Consider the following 22,004-nt stretch of genomic DNA (forward strand, 5'->3'; position numbering starts at 1 on the left):
TTCCCTTCCCAGCCCTCACTGTACACATCATTATATACGTCTTGGTGTTATTATTAGCTTACTGTCCATCTCTCCCGTTACACAGGGGCTTCCACAAAGGCAGTGTTTGGTTCGTATTTTCTGAATGAGCAAACGAACGAGGACACAAGTTCGCTGGGAGCAGACCAGGATGCAGGTCCTCACTGTCCAGGCCACAGAGCAGGATCCCTGTCGAAAGGTGCCAAAGAGAAGAAAGGCCGCCCCCAGAGAGCTGAGAGGAGCCCTCCAGTGCCCCGGCCCCCACCCTGGCCCACTCTGCCCAGCCAACACACACGGCTGACGCTGAGCGCTAGAACACTGCAGCTTTATTGATAGAACAACCGCGTCCGCAACTAGAGGTTACATTTGGGGGCTTGGAGGTGAAAGAGAGGCAAATGGGGAACAGAGGCTGGGGTGGAGACAGACAGCAAGGCAAAGGGGTGAGGACGGGGTCGTGTGACTAAAAAAACAACCCCAATACATTTCACCCATTAATAAGGGGGTCTCCTGTTGTGCTTTTACCTTGGTGGTGGGGTGGGCTGGGGTGGTCAGACATGTGGGCCTTGGCATGAGGAGTTTTGGCTTTTCTCCCAAGTCTTTGAGGCCTCAGGGCTGGAGCAGCCCCTTCCCTGCCTGCCCCTTCTCCTGGGCTGGGGATAAAGGCCTTGGTGAGCTGGCTACTCTGGGGCAGGAAGGATGCATGGAGACCACCGGGGCCTAGAGGACCACCAGAGTTGGGCTGAGATGGTGATTATGTGGGTGGCTGGGAGGAGGGTGGGAGGGGGCTAGGAAGGAGGGCATTCCTATCCTGGGAGGGTCCCTGGGAAATGAGTGCAGGCAACGAGAGGGCAAGGGGTGGGGTGGGCAGATGCTATCCCTCTGGACCTCGCCTGTACAATGGGGGCACCAGATTAGATGCTCCCTAACGTCCCTTCTAGTTATAAGGGTCAAGGGATCCCCAGGAAAGAGTGGTCCTTCTGCCCCAACACACACACATGCACACTCCACACATCACACACCACATTCTCGGACACACACGCACAGCACTGACTCGATAGAGAGGCAGGTGCTTCCCGGCCTTTGGAAGCATGAAGGCCTCCCCTGAACCCTGAACCCAGCCTCAGTCAGTGGCTCTGCAGGGACTCTCCAGAGCAGAGGAAAGACCCTGGGAATACTCCCCAGTCCCTCGAGCTGCCCAGCGAGAAAAAACACAAAGATTCTGCACGCCCCACCCGTGACCCTCCTGGTCTTTGGGGAAGTGAAGAGGATGAGCACATGAGGACATGCTGACCTGCACTCCTAGCCCGAGCTCTTGTGAAATCACAGGGGAGAGGTGGGGAAACAGGGTCTCTTCTCTCTGGGGGCCTGGGAGAGGGGTGGCAGCTGCAGACACTGGCGGGAGGGTGGCTACCTCTGTGTGGCACCCAGGCCTGCCATGGGGCAGAAGGGTCTGCAGCCTGGGATGAGAGGCCAGAATTTAGAGCCGGGAGATAGCATCTCTCCCAGGGTGGGATCCCAGCAACATCTATAACATCCCCACCGGCACCCTGGAGACAGGACTGTTAGCCAAACTCCCTGCAGTTGTTTGGCAGGAGACCTCAGGGGCAGTGATAAGTGGTGTGACACCCCCAGGGCTGTAGTACCTGCTCTCCCAAGACTGGCTCTACTCAAACTAGCTGTGTGATCTTGGGCCACTCCCCTTCCCCACTCTGGGATTCAGCTTCTTCATCTGCACAAGGGGTTCAAACTTTTGAGGTCCATCCTCACTCTGACAGCCTGAGCCAGGGGCTTTCCCAGAGCACAGGGAAAAGGAGAATGAATGGGAAAGAGGTGTCAGGCCCATCTCCAAGAGGCAGGGGTGGAAGGAGCATTCCAGGAGGAGGGGCTTGGTCTTCAGGCTTCACTCAGCACCCTAGGAGCCCATCTGTGGCCCCAAGGGCAGGACAGCCAAGCTGAGATTTCCATAAGCTGCTCTACAGCACCCGGCCCCTGGAGTGCTTTTCACCAACATGAAGGGGACAAGGGATGGAAGGGCCCCAGCATCCTGAGGGCTAACACCCCATTTTAAGGCCACAAAATGCCTCAGTCACCCTGACCCAGAGGGCGAGGCTGCCACTGGGGAGATGTGCTGGATCCAGCCAGCCTTGTCTCCCCTGGCGGGGGTCACTCATGGGCCACCCATCAACAGACACGGACACACCGTGGCACACAAAGACACACAGCATGAGCAACACTGATACAGAGATGCTGGCTCACAGGCACACACAGACACTGACACTGACAAGTCACCTGGTGATACACAAAGCCACTCATTTCTGCTGAGGAATACGCAAACACACACAGACCAGCACGTGCCTAGACACTCACAGTGCCCGCTGGCATACACTGACACCCACATCCCCCACCCACCTGCTGGCACACACAGACATACACATCAACCTCACCCATTCACACGTGGGGACCTCAGTGTTTCAGCAGACACACTCTATCAACCCCGGGTCAAGCCATCCTCCAGGCAGGGCTGTCTGCACCCACTGAGACCTCCAGCAGCATTCCCCCGCCCCCGCACCTTGTGCCCTCCACCCATAAAGACCAGGAATCTGGGGGCCACATGTATGCAGTTCAGCCCAGCCAACATGTACTGAGCACCTTTACTGTGGCAGGCTGTATGGATCCTGAGGGGAACAAGGGAGACAAGTCCCCCTGTTGGAGTAGCCAGGGTTGCGGGGCAGATGGATTGGAAGGTCCTCAGAGGGAAGCAGGCACAGGGTGCCTTAGGAACCCCAAAGAGGAAGCACTTGGGGCTATTCATCTGTGGTGCTCCAATGCCTACCCCAGCGAGGGCACAGAGGAAGCACCCAGGAGGTGCCAGGCCAGTGGTTCCTGCTGTCAGGAGAACCTGAGGAGCTTTTCAACATTCTGATGTCCGACTGTGCTCCAGTCCAATGAAATCAGAGCCTCTGAGGTGGGACCCAAGCAGCAATGCTTTTTAAAGGACTCTGGTGATTCTATTCCGCAGGCGAGGCCAGGAACCACTCATTACAGAATCCATTCCACTGGGCAATGGAGTGGTTTCCACACCAGGCCCACTTGTGCTGGGCACCAGCGGGAGGTGGTGGAGGTGGAGGGAGGACTTGGAAGGCTCTGAGGAGGAGCTCACAGTCTAGTTGGGGGCAACAGACTCTGCACAGATGGGACAATTAGGGAACAATACCCGACAGACGCAATGGAAGTGTATGCTGAGAACCTGGAGCGACTCATTTCGGATGGAGGCCTTGGCTGGGCCAGGAAGGCAGCCATGCTGATCAGGCATCAGAAGACCCCGCTACATCCTGGCCCGGCCACCCACCAGCTGTTGGTGATAATGATCACACAGGCCTGGCAGGGGGAGGAGATGGGCAGCCTTTGCCTCGGTTCCCCGCCTGCCGCCTGGCGCTGCAGTGCTGCCCGAGTTCCAGGCCTCTTCTCTGCAGCTGTCCCCACCAAATGCTCCAGGAGGAGCCCTGTGACACTCCTCACCAAAGGTGCTTGTGTTCAGTAAGGTCATCTGTAAGTTCTTTGTCATTCATAGGGGATGAAAGGTGGAATTTTAGGCCATCACAGGCAGCTTGAGACTACAGAGCAGGGCTGGACAGAATCTATTCAGTCAGCACCCTACAAGCAAACACATCACTCAGGAAGATGGGCACACACACTGACGTACATGGACACTCACAGAAACGACTGGGTCTCCATCCAGTCTCACAGGCAAATATGTGTGATTGCACACACAGACCTGTGTTTGCACACACTCCTGCTCAACGAGGTACCCACGGTGGTACCTAGACACAGACGGGCACACACACATACACACATATGCACGCATGCGTAAAGACTCATTCTAGAAGGGCCTTCTCTCTCCCATGGATGGCTGGGTGGGGGCTCAGGGGTGATGTCAAGGAGGAAAGATCTAGATCCCATCATGTCAATCTCAGGCGCCTAACCCAGGACCCAAGGACAGGGAGCCCTTTCACAGCTCCCAGAGAGTGAGGGGACTGGCACCTGCTCCCTCCACCAATCCCAGCTCTATAAGCCCCTCCTCCTTCACTGCCCCTGGGTGGAGAAGGGAACTTTTGACTAGACAGTGCTTTTTGGCATTTTGCCCTGCACACACCCTCCTACCCAGGGCACCCTTTCGTGCCAAGTAGGTAAGAAAGGAAGGCCTCTCTCCACTTCAAATTCACTGTCTGATATGGGGGCACCAAATCACAGAGGCAGGACTTCCCTTCTGCCTTTCTCAAAGTCAAGCTTCACCCCAGAAAACGGGCTGGCCACCACTCCCCCAGCTCCTCTGAGACCCAGCTGGCGGCTGAGGCTAGGAGGGAACCGTGTTCTCAGGAGTCCCACTGCTTGTAGGGTGGAGTGGGGAAGGTGTCAGTCTTCAGACTGCCCAGGCCCAAGACCCTGTGCTGGGTCCCTTCAAAGGGCGCACACTGAGGAGGGAAATATGGTGTCCCAGAAATAGGTCAAGGGATCTGGGGTGACCTGTGGTCTCCACCATCCAGTGCTCACTCTGGACAAAGTTGTGTGCAGCAGGTGCCCTACCTTCCTGGTTGTCCCCTGGACGTGGGACATCCACAGAGCTTGCAAAGTCCCACCTGTTCCGCCTCTGATCCCTGTCTCTCCCATCTCAGGAGTCCCAGAGTCTGACCAAGGGAGGGGCTTCATGTCTGCCCCACTTCTGGCTCCCTTCTGGCAAAGCCACCAGGCTGGAGTTCGGCCTTGAGTTAGGGGACAGGGGAAAGTCAGAAGCACACCACGAGTGCAGCAAGGACAAGGCCTATGTTGCGCCAAGGTCCCTGGGTTGGCAGATGCCATTCAGGCAAGTCCCCTGTCTTTGCAGTAAAGAAGGTGCTGGCAGGTCGGATAGAAACTTGTGCTTTAATATCTCTGTGTGTGAGAGCATGAGTGTGTGCGTGTGTGCATGTGGAACAGCTGTCTGCAGGGCCTCAGTGCCTGGCCTCTGTCCTTGTCCTCTGCTCATCCTTGCAGCCAATGCAGGCCCCCTCCCTGGCAGGCCGGCCCTGCCCCTGGGCACCCCAGCTGGCAGGGGTCAGTCTTTGGTACAATGTGGACACTTTGGTGTGCCGGGGGCAAAGTTGCGGGGGGGGCCACACAGCTCTCATCATCTCTGCAACGCCAAGAGGAAGATGGCCATGGGCCCCCACAGCTGTGGGCTGGACTGGCAGGGAGCTCCACTGCCCGGCATCACCACCACTGCAACAGGAAAGAAAGAGGAGACAGGCCAGGGCTCTGGTCAGCTCTGGCAGGGGCAGGAAGTGGCAGACAGGTCGGCAGCATCAGGGCACTGTTACTCTGCCCACCTCTTTGGAGGGCCTGAGGGTGTGCACTGGCCTCAGTGCAGCACACAGACAAACTCACAGCACAGACATGAGATGGCGTGGGGTGGAGTGGGGGTTAGCTCAGCCTGCCAGGCTTCAGGTTCACTAAGACTCGGAACAATTTACTTAACCTCAGTGGGCCTCAGTTTGCTCACTTGTAAAATGGGTCCAACGGTGTGTGCTACCCCAAACGACTGTTGTGAGGATTAACTGTTGTGAGGTAAGTGAAACGTGCATATGCAAGTTTGTGTGCCTTGCCTGGTACACAGTAATTGCTCAGTAAGTGGGAGCTGTTAGTATTGGAAACCTCTGGCCCTGGAAGGCACACGTTCACCTCTGGAGCCAGAGGTATGCACAGATGTATTCAGACACAGGCACAGGAGGTGCTCTGATACCATGAACAGGTCAGTAGGCTCACCACGAGGGTGGGGGCTAGGCTTCTCATTGTTTACACATGCACACAGCCTGAGTGAGGGTGGGGCACACCTTCACACAGTCAGAGCCACATGATTCCCATCACTCAGACATTCTGAACCCCTATTCAGACACAAACACCCTCCCCCAACAGATAGGAACCCCCGCCACACACAGCTCCCTCCAGATTCAGCTCCCCCACCTCCTTCCCATCGTGCACCTTTATTGGGATCCATCTGCTTCCGGGGACACTCCCCCTTCTTCAGTGTGACGTCATCTATGGCAATATCCCCCAGGTAGCCTGAGCCTCGAACCCCCTCAAAAATAATCTGGGGTGGGGTCAGAAAGCAGGGAGCAAGGGTTGAGGAGGTTCTGCTGGGGACCAGAGCGCTCCCCCAACCCCACCTTTCCCCTTAATCTACCTGGAAGTTCCCCCTAGCCTGACTCTTTCCATCCTTAGCCCCCAGGAAGAAGGACAAGGCTTTCCTAAGTGCTTCCTGACCACAGCAACCACCGAAGCTGGGGAAGCAACCACCGAAGCTGGGGAAGCAACCACCGAAGCTGGGGAAGCAACCACCGAAGCTGGGGAAGCAACCACCGAAGCTGGGGAAGCAACCACCGAAGCTGGGGAAGCAACCACCGAAGCTGGGGAAGCAACCACCGAAGCTGGGGAAGCAACCACCGAAGCTGGGGAAGCAACCACCGAAGCTGGGGAAGCAACCACCGAAGCTGGGGAAGCAACCACCGAAGCTGGGGAAGCAACCACCGAAGCTGGGGAAGCAACCACCGAAGCTGGGGAAGCAACCACCGAAGCTGGGGAAGCAACCACCGAAGCTGGGGAAGCAACCACCGAAGCTGGGGAAGCAACCACCGAAGCTGGGGAAGCAACCACCGAAGCTGGGGAAGCAACCACCGAAGCTGGGGAAGCAACCACCGAAGCTGGGGAAGCAACCACCGAAGCTGGGGAGGGTCCTCTGGGCCCTGCGGACTCACCTGGAAGGGCCCACTGGGGCTGATGGGCACATGGGCCTGCTGCCACACATTGCCCTTATTGCCACTGAGGGACCAGGCATGCGTGTCCAGAGCCCCTTTGTTCCGGGATCGCACCAGGAGGTTGAGGGAGCCTGTGGTGGGTGTGAAGACAGTCGGCAGTGAGATCTGGCCAGGGCACCCTCACCTTTCCCCATTTACCAAGCCCTCTTCTCCCACCACATGCTGCAGCCCTGTCCCTGTTGACAGGACCTCCTCCCCATGGCCAGCTGGGTGCAATGTCCCATTCCTGCAGGGACACCCTCAATATGGGAAACAAGACTTCAGCAGGATTTCAGTTCATCAGGATGACTTGCAAATTTTCTTTCATTTCTGTCCTTCTGTCCTGCCCTGCTAATCAGCTAATCTCCCCACCCACAAACACATACATGCACACACACTCTATCCTTCCCCTCTAGATAAGGGAGCTGTCCCAGGGCGCTGGGACCTCTGTCTGGGCACACAGCAGGATTTCCAAAGAAAACAGTGTGTCCCTGTTGGCAGTACATGACGTGTGGAGGTAGATGAAGGAGTTTTGAAACGTTTAATATCCAGTTGGCAAGAGAAGTATGTTCGGTCTAGTAAGGCCCTGGGAAAGAGAAGGCCAGAGGGGACAGTCTATGTGATCGTCCATGCTCTGCATTCCCCATGGGGTAGAATAAACACCAGCAAGTGAAAGCTTGCAGGAGGCAGATTTGAACTCCATCTAAGGAAGACCCTGGATGTATCAGATCTGCCCAGCAAAAGAGTGGGCTGTCTTGGGGGAGCATCCTGTCCTTGGACAGGACTATCCAGCAGGGGTGCTGTGGAGGGGACCCCTGTCTCCAGTCACGTTACCCCCCTGCTCAGTCCCCTTTGAGGCTTCCCATCGCCATCCTTTCCTGGACTTCCACACCTGATCTGGACGCTGTCAGCTTCTCTGATCTCATTTGCCGCCACTCTTTCCTGGCTCCCACTCGGGTACAGCAAACTGGTACCCTTGCTTTTCTTTCAATACTTGAGGCCAGTTCCTGCCTTAGGGCCTTTGCTTGTGATGTTGCCCCAGCCTGGAACATTCTTCCCTCCCTCAAGGAAGTCCCTGACCATCCCATGTAAAATAGCTCTCTATTCTTTTTTCTGCATTCTTTTCTTTATAAGGCTTGGCACCAGTAGACTGTAGGCTCTTCAAGAGCAGGGATCTTTGTCTTGTCCTAGTGTCCTAGAACACTGCCTAGCATATAATGGTGCTCAATTAGTTAAGTGAATGAATAGATGGATGAATAAATGAATGATTGATAGGATTTGGTCTTCATGAACGCTGAGGTCCTTCCAACTCTGTGATTCTATGAAAGTCCTTGATGAGAGTTATGGAAAATTCTTCATTTAGAATTTAACTATTGGGAACTTATAGGAATTTTGACACAGACCTTCCTGCAAGGAGTCAAATAGGGAAGAGAAGATGTGAATCCCAGGGACTACCATACCACAGAGCAGAGAGTGATCTGGGCCTGGGGAGCTGTACATTAAGGACTCAGAGTTCACAGGAAGGATAGAGGGCTCCCAGCTCAAACCTAGGAAGACTTCTGGAGGAGGTGGTGTTTTTGACAGGCCTTGAGGAATGGGAAGAATTTGGCCAGGGGAATGTGGTAAGAAGGCATGTTAAGCAGAGGGAACAGGCTGAGCAAAAGCCCAGAGGCTGGAAAACTGGAGTCTATCCAGGCACCAGCATACAGCTCTGTTTGGTTTTAGATGTGGCAAGAAAGATATGGAGGAGCATATTGAGCAAAGCTCATTCTTTTTTTGGGGGGGTGGGGGGTGGCGACAGGGTCTTGGTGGTACAATCATGGCTCCCTGCAACCTCAAACTTCTGGGCTCAATAATCCTCCCACCTCAGCCTCCCAAGTAGCTAGGACTGTAGGCATGCACCACCACACCCGGCTAATTTTTAAAGTTTTTTAGTAGAGATGGGGGTCTCGCTATGTTGCCCAGGCTGGTCTAGAACTCCTGGCCTCCAAAAGCACTGGGATTACAGGCATGAGCCACTGAGCCTGAGCAGGCCCTTTTCAAACAGAAGGTTGGGGGTCTTGGGCCCTGGATGTCCTCTGTAAAGGGATGTCAGGAAGCCCCTGAGCAGGGGGTACACTGGAGCTTATGGGTGCTGAGGGAAGGGGACGGTGAAAAAGCAGGCTTCTGCATCAGGGTCCTTGGGGCAGGGCAGTAGAGGAGGAAGAAATGGTATGGGAACTGAGGCTAGATCCCAGAGGAATGGGGACAGCGGGCATATCTCCAGGAGGGAGAAGAGAAAGTCACTTCTTTGGGGCTGGTGAGGATCCTGGAAGACACCGGGGCTTGGGCCCTGTGAAAGCCAGGGTGAGTACCTCCTGTTCTACTGGGTGCTGGCACAGCCTCTCAAGGGCCCATTCCCTGCTGGTGAGGGTACCTCCATATGCCTGGAACCTTCAATATGCTCCTCTGCTTGGCTTTGCCATGGAGGAGGGGGTGTTTCTTGCTATCCTAGTTCCTCTTCCCTCCTCCCCTCCTACTCTGCCTGGCAGCTCTGGGCACCAGCTGTCCCCAGACCTTGTGTCTTGCTGGCTCTCCTTGGTCCAAGCCAACTCCTTTCATACCAGGCAGGTAACATTTGGTGGCTCTCTCCCACCAGGGGGTCTGTCTATCTGGTGTCACAGATGGTACAGCTTTGTCTGTGGGAAGTGCCAGCCAACGGGCACCATCTAAGATTGATTCCCCTTCCCTCAGAGCCGGATATTTCATACCACTGGGGGCTGGAGCTGAGCTGGAAGGGACAGGGAGGGGGCATTGGTGTTGCCTGGGCACTCTTAGCCAAGTTCTGGTCTCCTCCTTCTCCTCCAGCACCCCTCAGTTACCCCAGAATTCCAGGTCCCTATGGCTGTGGGTAAATGGGCCGAGCACCCCCAGGCTAATGCCTCCACAATCTCCCCTCTCGCTATCTTGACCAAGTTATATAACACATGTGCTAATATCTTTCTTTAAACTCACTCATTCTTTTTTTCTTTTTTGAGCTTTGTCCTAAGCATCAGTATTAGAGAAATCCTGAGTTTTAAGAGCCAGCTTTATTCACCACATAAATCATACCCAGTGCTAAAACTGGGAAAGATGGGGTAAACCAAAATGAACTGGTTGTCCTACCTGGGGAAGCCAAATGGAAATGAGAGGACTGGGCAGGGTGGTGGAGTCCTGGTCATCCACCCTCACCTACCCTAGAAGAAGCTTCTTATGAAGTCCAGACCAAGCCATGGGAAAAAGATCTGTGCAAATGGTTTGGGGGCCCCAGTGGAGACAGAACCTTCTATCCCACTCCATTCTTGTTCATCAGTTCAGCTTGATCCATCACCCTAGCTGTGGAAACTTCTCCATGATGAGCCTTTAGAGCTACATTTGCTTAAAGTCACTCCCTCTACCATTACATCTGAGGCAAACAATGAAGATGCTTTCTGTGGACTGACAAGGAATGATCACCAAGATGATGTACAATTCAGAGGAAAAGAGCAAGTATAGGACAGTATGTGTAAAATGGGAGGAAATAGAAATATATATATATAAAATATATATGTGTATATACTGGTTTCTTTTCTTTTTTCTTTTTTTTTGAGATGGAGTCTCACTCTGTCGCTCAGACTGGAGTGTAGTGGTGCAATCTTGGCTCACTGCAATCTCCACCTCCTGGGTTCAAGCAATCCTCCCTACCTTAGCCTCCTTACAGGCACCTGCCATCATGCCTGGCTAATTTTTGTATTTTTAGTAGAGATGAAGTTTTGCCATGTTAGCCAGGGTGATCTCGAACTCCTGACCTCAGGTGTCCCGCCTGCCTCTGCCTCCCAAAGTGCTGGAATTACAGGTGTGAGCCACCTTGCCCGGCCATATGTACTGGTTTCTATTGGATAAAGTATCTCTGAAAATTTGCCCTAAAATCTAGTCTATTGATCACCTTTGGCAGATGGACTGGGATGGGAGGGCAATTGCATTATGTGCCCTTTTGTACCTTTTGGCCTTTGTGAAATGTATTACCTTTCCTATAAATAAGTAAACAAACAAAAACAATTTTTAAAAAATCATCATGTCCTCAGCAGAGTCTCCCATGACCATGCCACGGAGTCAGTCAGGTCTCCCTGTTACCACCAGTCTCGGCCCCTGTCCTTCCACTGCTGCAGGGGTCACTAACTCCCAGCTGGTAGCATGGGTTATTTAATACCTGTCTCTCCCACTTGCCTGTAAATGCCAAGAGGATGGGGAACTCGTCCACCTCATTCACAAGCACCTGACACCCGGCACTGAGCAGGAGCTCTGGAAGTGATGGCTGACAGATGAGTTCACTGGTTATGTGACACTCCTACGAGTACCATTGCCTGCCAAAGGGTACTCCTTATGTTCACTCCCACACTTGGGAAGCAGGACTTCCTCTCACTGCCCACAAAGCAGCACCCTTCCAATCTCATGGTTAGGGCTTGGAGAAGTCACACAGATCTAGCTTACTGTGTGGTCTTGGGCAAATGCTTGACGTCTCTGAGTTGGATGGTTAACACTTCCCTCATCTGGTGGCTGTAAGGGTTGATGCAACCAGGGATTCGGCACACCCAGGACATCACCTGGCAGGCACTCCATATTTGCATCCTCTTAGTTGTCTTCTCCATCCCCTCCACTTCTATCTCATCCTGCTGGAGTCTTTTATTTTTTTTTGAGATGGAGCTTTGCTCTTGCTGCCCAGGCTGGAGTGCAGTGGTGCAATCTCAGGTCACTGCAACCTCCACCTCCCGGGTTCAAGCGATTCTCCTGCCTCAGCCTCCCAAGTAGCTGGGATTACAGGCACCCGCCACCACACCCTGCTAATTTTGTATTTTCAGTAGAGATGGGCTTTCACCATGTTGGCCAGGCTTGTTTTGAACTCCTGACCTCAGGTGATCTGCCTGCCTCGGCCTCCCAAAGGGCTGGGACTACAGCTGTGAGCCACCATGTCCGTCCCCTGCTGGAGTCTTTTCTATCTGCAGGCTCAGGACTCCTTGATCATCTCAAAACCTCGGACAAGCTGGCTTTCAACTTCTCCTCTTGCCAATTCTCTGTGCAGACCCCTCCAAGAACCTCTCATTTAGCCAAGTGGGGAAGCTCAGGCCTCACATGGTCCAGTCCATGGCCTCCTGTGGACCCCACTCCCCTCCCATCCTCCAGCATACACTTGGTGGAGACTACCTGGTCCCCCAACTCACCGATGTGTTTCCCGTACATGTGGTAGAAGAAGGAGACACAGTAGAACTTGGCGCTGGCATTGTAGAGGGGACTCACTAACCTTGCACGGTCCCCCAGCTCCCGAGGCCTTGATGTCTCGATGAACATGTAGTAGCCTGGGGGGAATGGGGAGATGCGCCAATAGCCCCCGAGACACCCGGGCCTCTTCCTACCTGATTCCCTCTCTGCCTAAGCCTCTGCTGGCTGAACCTGAGGTGCCTTACCCCACGCACCCTGCCTCACAGCACAGCACAGCACAGCACAGGAGTCTGGTCAGTGCTCATGGGTTCTTGGCTCTACTGTAATTCTTCTTCCTCTTGATCCTCTATCAGGACAGGGCTGCGTCTCCCTCAGACTGGGGCTCCCTAAGGATGGGGCTGCGACTCACCTCAGACCAGGGATCCCTGAAATCAGGGCTGTGTCTCCCCTCAGACCAGGGCTCCCTGAGGATGGAGCTGCATCTCCCTCAGACTGGGGCTCCCTGAGAACGGAGCTGTGTCTCTCCTCAGACCGGGGCTCCCTGAGGACAGGACTGTGTCTCCCTCAGACTGGTGCTATCTCCCTTCATCCCCAGTCTGGGGTGCCCTGGGCCTAGACGACCCCCTGAAGCAATCCTCCACTTCTGGCAGCAGGCCAGGTCCTCACCCTCAGGGGTGCCACTTATGTCAGTGGGGGGACCGGTGTTGGGGGAGCGTTTGGGGTTCTGGGTGAGGGCATTCTGCCGCGTCCAGTCAAAGTTGTCTGTCAGGTCCTGGGTGTAGCCACAGATCTTCTCATCCTCAAAGTGGCAGGTGTTGTCTGCATTTCATGGGGGAATGAGACAGAGTCAGCCTCTTCAGTCCCTGAGGCCCAGCCTCGCCCCGTCACCACCCTGCAGAGGCAGCTCCCATGCATCCAAGCAAGGCATTCAGGATTCCAGGCTTCAAAAGACCAGACACGGGGCCCACAGCAAAGTTGTTGCCATAACAAGACTTCTTAACCCTTTTTGTCCATAGTCCCTTCTAGCACCTAGTGAAGCCTAAGGGTAATCTCAGAATAATGATTTTAGACACATAAAATGAAATATATAGGATTATAAAGAAAATCAATTATATCGAAATACCGTTGTCAAAATATTTTTCAATCTGTTATAAAATCATAAGTAGGCTTCTGTAGTATCTAATTAAATCACAAGATCTAGTGTTAGGTCTAGTAACTACTATAGTTTTGAAATACAAATGGATATAAATGATATTTAGAGATATCTCGAACAACTGTAAGGTGAGGTGAAAACATGGGATTTCTACAGCTGACAAAGTCACAGGTCCTGATTTGACTACTGTGGTTTGGGTCCTCCATTCATCATTGAAGGGGATGTTAAATTTCTGCTAGAAGATAGGGAAAATAAAGAAATAATTGAGGCCAGGCATGATGGCTCACGCCTGTAATCCTAGCACTTTGGGAGGCCAAGGCAGGTGGATCGCCTGAGGTCAGGAGTTCAAGACAAGCCTGGGCAACATGGTGAAATCTCGTCTCTACTAAAACTACAAAAATCAGCCGGGCACGGTGGCACATGCCTGTTATCCCAGCTACTTGGGAGGCTGAGGCAGGAGAATCACTTGAACCTGGGAGGCAGAGGTTGCAGTGAGCCGAGATTGTGCCACTACACTCCAACCTGGACAACAGAGTGAGACTCCATCTCAAAAGAAAAAAAGAAATTAATTGTATGCCTTTCCATGTTCATAGACTGCCTGAATTCTATACATAGATTCCTTGGAGGTCCATGGGTCACAGACTAAGAACCCCTGACTCAGGCAACAGGGGGTGTAGATGAGCCCAGCTTCTCCTTTTTTCTTTTGGGACAGTGAGCCTCTCCCCACCTGCCTGGCCTTTAAACCCCAGAATAATCCCAGATATAAACATCTCCAGACCAACACTGCTTCTCCTTCTAGCCTCTGGCCGTACCCCACGGCAACGCAGGGGGAATTCATTTTCTCTCTGACTGTCTCAAGGATAGCCTATCTCCTTTCTCTCACCGGGAGAGCCTTTGTGTCCCTAAAGGGAAGGGGAAGTCATGGGGGATTGGGGAGTCTCACCTGAAAGGTTCGGAGAGTTGACGGCTGAGAAAGCAAGCAGGGAAACCAAGTCAGAACTGAGGTGTGGGGGTCTGCAGAGGATACCCTGCTTGGGACCAGAGGACAGGGTCCTCAGAGCCAGGACTGGGGGCCAGCGGGTCTGGCCTGCAGTGACAAGGTAGGAGAGTACACGGTGGGGAACCCCAAGCTTAGGAAGCGCATGGGGATGGTGGAGGGGGTCCCTGGCCATGAGATGGGCCCATCCTTCCTACCACCACCACTGTCACCTACGCTCTGTGTAGTGGATGATGCGGGAGGCCATGTCACCAGCCCCGAAGGTGGTATAGGGTGTGAGGCGGACCTCATAGCTGTGGGGCACACGGAGGTCGGTCAGGATGTACTCCAGCAGCTGCCCCTTCTCCACACGCCGGACCGGGATGGCCTTGACCACCGCATTGTGCTGGTTCAACTGTAAGTACAGGGAGTTCCCAGATGCCTAGGAAGTCAGCCCCTCAGTTTCTTCAACTGTGAGACAGGACAATCACCTCTTCCGTGCCCACCTCCCAGGGCCGTCTTCATAATAAAAATGATGATAGCAACACAGTGAACCATTAATAAGTGTGGGGTACTGTTTTAAGTATACTGCCATTATTAAGTCATTTAATCCTCAAAATTACAATCCTATGAGGCAAAATATTATAATTACCCCTATTTTACAGATAAGGAAACTGAGGCCAAAGAGAGTAGCTTGCTGTAGCTACTGTACACAAAGCTGGGTTCTGGCCTAGGCAGTCTGTCCCAGAGCCACACTGTTACCCTCCCACCAGTCACCTCTTGGGCTGAGCAGAACCACATGGACTCATACTGGGCACGAGAACAGCAGAGAGACCCTGGCCTTGCGTGGTGGAAACCCCTTGGATGAGACTGACCCTCCCCTCTCCCACACCCCTTCTTAAGCTCTTGATCCAAGAGTAGATTCTATGTTCTGTGAGTAGCGCTGGCTCCCTCCTCTATGAACCCAGCAGACCCTTGCCTGCCCAATTCTCATAGCTGTGCCTAGAGTCTGGGTCCAGAAGGGACAGATCCCTAGAACATCCAATCTCTTGCTGCTATGTCCAAAACTTTTCTCCCTAAGGGAGACTCTAAAAGGGTCAGCGTGTCTGAGCCCCACCTCTGATCCTTCCTCTGGCCTTGATGAGCATTTCCAGGGTCAGCCACCCCACCCTCCACCTGCCCCCAGGCCCCCACTCCCCCTTGGCCCACCTGGCGGACGCTGAGTCTGTAGTTGAGCACAGGGTCGACAGCATCAGGCTCCCTCTGAGTCCACTGCAGCACGTAGGAGTAGTTCTTGGACAGCTTGTGGCTGCGGGTGGGGTTGGGGGTGTCGAAGTAAAACTCCGGGCTGTAGGCTTTGGCTAAGAGGATGGGGAGGGGGGCATTGGGCCGTGGAGGGTGCGGGGGAGACACAAAGAAAGGAGGTGTGGGAAAGGGAAATGGAAGAGGATGAGGTGGAAAACAGAGAGGGAATGGAGAAACAAAGAGAAAGGGAATATTGTGAGATTGGGGAATGTTGGGCGAAGAGGGGATTGGGGAGAATGAGAATGGGATAGGAGGGAAAGTGGGAGATGGAGACAGAGATTGGAAATTCCAAGAGGTGATATTGGTGAGAAGAGAAAGGCAGGCCCAGAAAAAATAGAGTAAAGAGAAATTTAGGAAAACACAGAAAAGGGATATGAGGGAAGACATGGGAAAGAGAGTGGGGGAAAGACACAAAGAAGGGTCAGGGATATTGGGAGGAAAGAAAGATAAGGGAGAGGAGGGGAACAGAGAGAGGAGTGGGGAGACAGGGAAAGTGTGGGAGAACAGGGGAGAAGGGAAGGAGGTGGGAAATGTCACAGGGGCCTCTGGCTGGCAGGGCTGGATGGTGGGGAGTGGGGAGAGGGCCAGTGACCTGCCGTCCTATCCCCCTGCTGCTGAGTGAGGGATTCAAACAGAAGCTGCAGGGCCACCCAGTCAGCTGGGGGCTGCTGGGAAAGCTGTGTATGCCATGGAATGGGGGACAGACATCCCCAGGCTCTGCTCCAGAGGCGCTGCCACCAGCTCTGGCAGGGAGGCGGCTCTCCCCACATGGAGGAAGACATCAGCAACCCAGGCAGCCCCCCTGTGTTCCCCCAGGCCTCCCTCACTACCACTTCCACCCCTTTCTGACCCACCCATGGCCATCTGCAGCCCCTGACAGCCCACCTGAGAATGCCTAGAAGAGCTGGGGCTGAGAGGGGTTTCTGGGCACCGAAGGGCCTGCACCTCTAGGGTGCCAGCTCAGGAAACGTGTGCTGTCTGGCCCAGTGCCCCTGCAACAACGTTCCAGAGAAGCTGTTGAGAGGCGTCTGCTCTCCCCTAAACTACACCTCAGACCCCCGAAGCGGTTCCCCATCTGTAGCCTCAGGGGTCAAGGACGAGCGGGGAGGGGCTGAGATGGGGCTGTGGCCAGGGCTTGAGGGGCTCTAACGCTGGTGGGAGTGGGGCTGGAGGGAATGCTGCCTGCTGCTGGATCGGCCGGAAGCGCAAAGCTGGGACTGGACCAAACTGAAAGGGGTGGAGCCTATGCCTTACGCAGGAGCCTAGACGTGGCTTGGATGGGTTTTGAAGGGGTCTAGGCCTGGTTTGGGTGTAGTTAGAGAGGCGAAGCTTAGGCCTGGGGAAGGCTGTGTTTGGAAGTGGCGCAGTTGTCAGACGCCCAGGAAGCGGGCTGAGCTGTAATAGGCGGGGCTTAGGACAGGTATAGGCATAAGCAGGCCTTGGAAGGGGAAGGCCTCAACCTCAAGATAGGGTGTGAGTGGAGGGGCATGGTCCGCACCTGGAGGGCGGGGCTGGGAGGCCCAGGCTGGTATACTAGCGGCACAGGGCGGGGCCTGGCCTTGGCAGGGGCAGGTCTTGGAAAGGCGCGGGCTAAGCCTGGAGTAGGTGGGCTTCAAGGGGGTCAGCGGGCCCACCCAGGGAAAGAATCTCCCGGGCTGGGATTGGGGCAGAGCCTGGCCCCTGGTGGGCGTGGTGGGTGGGGAGGGACCCACTGGACGCTCACCGGAGACCTGGAAGAGGCAGACAGCCGAGCCCACGTCGTTGGAGACGCTGCACTCGTAGCTGCCGCTGCTGTCGCGAGTTACGGCGTCGAGGCGCAGCTCCGCATGATCCGGCGTCTCAGCGGCGGCGGGAACAACAGGTGGCGGCGGCAGCAGCTGCCCTTTGAAGCGCCACACAGCCGAGGCGATGCGCTGGGGGCTGCCTCGCAGCAGCGAACAGCGCAGGAGCACGGGCCGGCCCAGCGCCTGGCGCACGTCCTGGGAACTGGGCTCCACCTCCGGCGGGACTGGGGGCGGGAGCAGCGGTCAGCGGTGCCTCTCCCCAGCGAGTGGGATCTGAGGAGCGGCCCGTGGGGAGGTAACGCTCTCGCCTCTACTGCCGTGAGCCCCGCCAGGAAAAATCCCAGAGCGGATGCACACTCGCAACACATCCCTCCAATGGCCACGCTCGTACCTCCCAACCAGCAGATACCCACTCCCTCCTGGCCATTCCCACCAGCCATGCTTCCCAGACCCGGCCTCCAGTCACGCCCTAAGTGGACCCCTTGCCCCACCCTCACCCAAGCAATGAAATGCAGGATAACTCAGGGATTTCGCGTATAATCTCTGAAGCTAGATGGGCTGGGTTCAAATCCCAGCTCGAACCCAGCCCTGACTCTGTGAGACCTTAGGCAAGTTACTCAACCTCTCCGTGTCTCGGTTTCCCTATTTGTAAAAATGGGGGAATAATAGAATCTATTATAGGACTGCGGGGGTTTAAATGAGTTAGTGCATTGAAACTCTTAAAACAGTGTTTGGCACATGGTAATTTTCATCATCTTGTTATCAGACAGTGTTTCCCCTTGAGGGTCCTTCCTCCTCCTTCAAAATCCCATTTCCACCTGTCAAAATCAAGTAATTTTTTTTGTTCACCGGGCCCCTGAAAATGAAGATGGGAGATACTTGATGAAGTGCAGTAAAGAACACAGACCTCCGTGTTCTACAGCACGGGGTTGTCAAGGAGCGTTAGGGGTATCAGGAGTAGGTGGTGGGGTCTGGTTGGACTGGGGTGGGTAAGGGGATGAAGAGGGGACAGGCCGGCCGGGAGCCGGAAGGAAAGTTGGGAAGGTAGTCCGAGTGGCTTGGTGGACTCACACTGCACGTTCAGCTGCACCTGGGCCTCACGGGGGCGCACGTTGAAGCCATTATAGCGGGCCGTCTGGCAGCGGTAGGTCCCGCTCATGTCTCGGCTCACTCGCTCCAGCCGCAGCTTCCCGTCCGGAGTCTCCTCCAGGGGCAGCCCCGAGGGCAGCAGTGCAGCCTCCTTGTCCACACGGGACCAGAGCACGGGCGGCCGCGGCTTGCCCCGCACCTCGCATTGCAGCTCGGCAGGAGATCCCTCGCGCACAGTCACCACGGCCCTACCCTTGGGCACACTGATGGTGGGCGGCACTGCGGGGGTGATGGTGGTCGGTAGAGAGGTAGGAGTGGAGTTGGAGCTCCCCCCTGGGCTCTGCCTTCCGGCTCCTGCTTACCTCCCCCTAGGTGCAAGCCTCTCTCTCCCATCCCAGACTTCCCACTGGTCCCCAGTATTTCCAAAGCAGAATTCACTTTCCCAAATCCTCTCCATCTCCTGGGTCTCCACCTCAGGGTCTTCCAACTCAAAGAGAGACCTGAAGTCAGCCTGGCCTATATTCCGTGTTCCCCAGAACTAATAAGTACTAGGGATTCCACCTCTTAAACATTTCTAAATATATCCATTCTTGGTCCTTCTGTCCTACTCCGGGCCCTGGCCTATTTAAAGACTTCATCTTCTCTTGCCTTAGTGTGTTATCACAGGCTTCTAGTCTGTCCTACAACATCCTTGCCCTTTATTCTTAAGTAATAGGATACCTGGCTTTCAGCAGGGCTCACAGCCACCCAGAATAAAGACTACATCTCCCAGCCTGCATTATCGTTAGCTACAGCCACGCGACTAAATTATCGCCAATGGAATACCAAGGAAAATGAGGGTGTTTAAAAGAAGCTGTACCCCTCTTTTCCTTCCTGCAGAAAACAATGCAGAATAATAGCTGCAGCTGGAACTGCCATCATGGGCAACGTGGCACATGCTAAGGATGATGGAAGAGCAAGCCAGGTGGAGCCTGGGGCCCTGAGGACTTGGTGGAGCAGAGCCCCTATACTAGCCCTGACTGCTTACCAGCAAAGTTTTACATGAGGAAGAAATACACATCTAGCTAGTTTAAGCCACTGTTTAGTTAGGGTTATTTCTGTTAATAACACTGCTAATTTCTTTTATTCATGGCAGAACTTAATGCAACCGAACACATTGCTCAATCAGAGGGTCTTTTTGAAGACTTCCATGAGTCCCATTGCACATCACATCAAACAAATTAAAATGTACCCATGTTCTACATTAAATATAAAGTTCTTATTTTTAAATAGCTCTATAGGGCCAGCTGAGGTCCAGTGATCTAGTTAGTATAATATATACTCTATAAACATTTATGCATTTATTGGCTGTAATTGTGCAATTGTTTCTTTGTATTTTGGAGCCAATTATTTTATTTTTCCAGGCCCTTAAGACACTTCCATGCCCTAGGCATCAGGCCTATGAGCCAAATGGAGGAAACACCTCTGGACCCCTGCCCTGGCTCTAAGACATTCCAACTCCCAAGCCCTCTACACACCCTACAGTTGTAGGGTGTGTGGTCTCTCCCTTTGAGGCTGCACTGCCCTCAGGGAACTCTTTCCAGACTCTCATGTGTGCAGTTTGCAATGATATATTTATTTGTGAGACTATCTGAAACGTGTTTGCCTTTTCTCCTAAGCTCTATGAGGGCAGAGCCTGTTTTGCCCACCACTCTACCCCAGGGCCTAGCACAGTGCCTGGCATATTAACAGGGACTCAGTAAAAGCATGTGGCATGAACAAATGGTGGCCTCCTCACTCTGGCTTCCCTTTCCCAAGCCGCTGCCTCCCCACTACCTCCTGTCTGTGGGCCTCTCCACCCCCTCACATTTCCCTAGTGCCCCTCCAGTTGCCCACCTGTCTCAGAGGAGATGTTGACCTCGACGCTGAGGTCGGGCACGGGTGCCCCTGGGAAAGAAGCCATGCACAGGTAGGTGCCGTAGTCACTGAAGTGCAGGTCAATGAGCTCTAGGCTGCTGGTGACCGCGGGCAGCTCAGGATCATTGCGGGTCACCAGCAGCCGCTTGGACATGCGTGCCGGCTTGCCATTCTTGAACCACTGGTAGGTCACCTTCTCCTGGGGCACTGCATCCACGTGGCATGATAGCTTCAGGTCCTGGCCCAGCTGGATGTTCTCACTCTCTTTGATCACGTCAGGAGTGATCTGGAATGTAGCGTTCTTCATGGCTGTGAGTGGATGGGGAGGGAAGGGTAGCTGGGGTTGGCCTGACTCCAGGGGTCCATGTGCCACCCCAACCCAGACCCAGCTTCTCCCCTCTAACTGGCCCTTCTGGGGATAAGGGGCTACAACTCTCCCAGGTGAAACTATCACTTTTCTCTGCTTGGAAATTGTTTCATTTGTTCAGATGTGCTTTAAAAGTTCAAAAAGGTCACTGCAGAAAAGCAGGTTTTACCAAACAGAACTTACACTATGTGAAAGGCACTGTTCTAGGCACTCAACATGGATTTACTAGTTTAACCCATCCCACTCTGAAGGAGATGCTTTATTACCCCCATTTTACAAAGCAGGGAACTGAGGCTCAGACAGTTTAAGTAACTTGCCCAAAAAAGTAGCCAATCTTGAATTCAAACTCAGAGTCTGAGCTTTTGACCACTACAATGCTTTGTTTTTTATCATTGTTTTAAACCTTAAATATGCAAAATACACATTTGGAAGCATGCACTAGAATCTAACAGTGGTTCTATCTAGAGAGTGGAACTGAGGAGAATTAACAATTTAATTCTTACGTTTCACCCTTTTGTGCTGTTTGACTCTTTGTAATAAGCGTGTGTAATTTTTATAGTAAGAGACCAATACAATCACTTCACATGCAATTACATAAAAACATAGCTTTTAGAAAGAAAAAGGTCTGGCCTCTTTAAAAAATGTGGATCATGGCCAGGCGCGGTGGCTCACGCCTGTAATCCCAGCACTTTGGGAGGCCGAGGCGGGCGGATCACGAGGTCAGGAGATCGAGACCATCCTCCTGGCTAACACAGTGAAACCCCGTCTCTACTAAAAATACAAAAAATTAGCCAGGCGTGGTGGTGCGCGCCTGTAGTCCCAGCTACCCGGAGGCTGAGGCAGGAGAATGGCGTAAAGCCAGAAGGCGGAGCTTGCAGTGAGCTCGTGCCACTGCACTCCAGCCTGGGCAACAAAGCGAGACTCCATCTCAAAAAAAAAAATAAATAAATAAAAATAAAAAAATAAAAAAAAATGTGGATCATGTTTGAAACAAGCCAAGAGTTAAACTGAGTTTTTAATCAGGTACCCAACCTTCTGGACAGGACACTGGCACAACAGGCACAAGTCAGGTCTGCTCTGGGAAAGGCGGGCTCTACAGCCACCCTAAGAGGTGACCGTAAGTATTTGATGTAAATTGAGATCTTACCAACCCAGGCTTAAAAGGCCAAATGGAATCAGGTGGAGAAAAACAATCTTCTGATGGGAAAAGTACGATCGAAGGAAAAGTAGTCATTAGCCACAATTTTTAACCTTCTTTCTTGCTCTGATTAAGTAAAAAGTCACAGAGAGCTAGTTTCTTTCTGTGAGGAGAGTCAGAAAGAGACTGACTGCTCAGTGAGAGATGAAGAGAGTCCATGTAATCAGTGATTCTCAG

The 22,004-nt window shown here is 53.6% G+C and overlaps 1 protein-coding gene across 3 annotated transcripts in view; it reads right to left on the reverse strand.

The window, feature by feature from the left end:
* Positions 1 to 327: 327 nt before the first annotated feature.
* Positions 328 to 22,004, reverse strand: part of MDGA1 (MAM domain containing glycosylphosphatidylinositol anchor 1) — a 65,295-nt gene continuing 43,618 nt past the window's right edge. Inside the window, exons 7-17 of one of the 3 annotated variants that reach the window (XM_010389716.2) lie at positions 20,242 to 20,571; positions 18,349 to 18,645; positions 17,217 to 17,501; positions 15,398 to 15,549; positions 14,426 to 14,603; positions 14,156 to 14,179; positions 12,726 to 12,878; positions 12,062 to 12,196; positions 6,807 to 6,937; positions 6,034 to 6,142; positions 328 to 5,274 (exon numbers count right to left, since the gene is read on the reverse strand). In XM_010389716.2, the coding sequence (XP_010388018.1) occupies positions 5,183 to 5,274; positions 6,034 to 6,142; positions 6,807 to 6,937; positions 12,062 to 12,196; positions 12,726 to 12,878; positions 14,156 to 14,179; positions 14,426 to 14,603; positions 15,398 to 15,549; positions 17,217 to 17,501; positions 18,349 to 18,645; positions 20,242 to 20,571 (1,886 nt within the window). In that variant the 3' untranslated portion in view covers positions 328 to 5,182. Of the gene's footprint in view, positions 5,275 to 5,887; positions 6,143 to 6,806; positions 6,938 to 12,061; positions 12,197 to 12,725; positions 12,879 to 14,155; positions 14,180 to 14,425; positions 14,604 to 15,397; positions 15,550 to 17,216; positions 17,502 to 18,348; positions 18,646 to 20,241; positions 20,572 to 22,004 lie in introns of those variants that run through there. The other 2 variants (XM_030929332.1, XM_030929330.1) reach the window with 2 other exon arrangements.

Source organism: Rhinopithecus roxellana, chromosome 4 (genome assembly GCF_007565055.1).
Source record: "Rhinopithecus roxellana isolate Shanxi Qingling chromosome 4, ASM756505v1, whole genome shotgun sequence".
NCBI classification, from domain to species: domain Eukaryota; kingdom Metazoa; phylum Chordata; class Mammalia; order Primates; family Cercopithecidae; genus Rhinopithecus; species Rhinopithecus roxellana.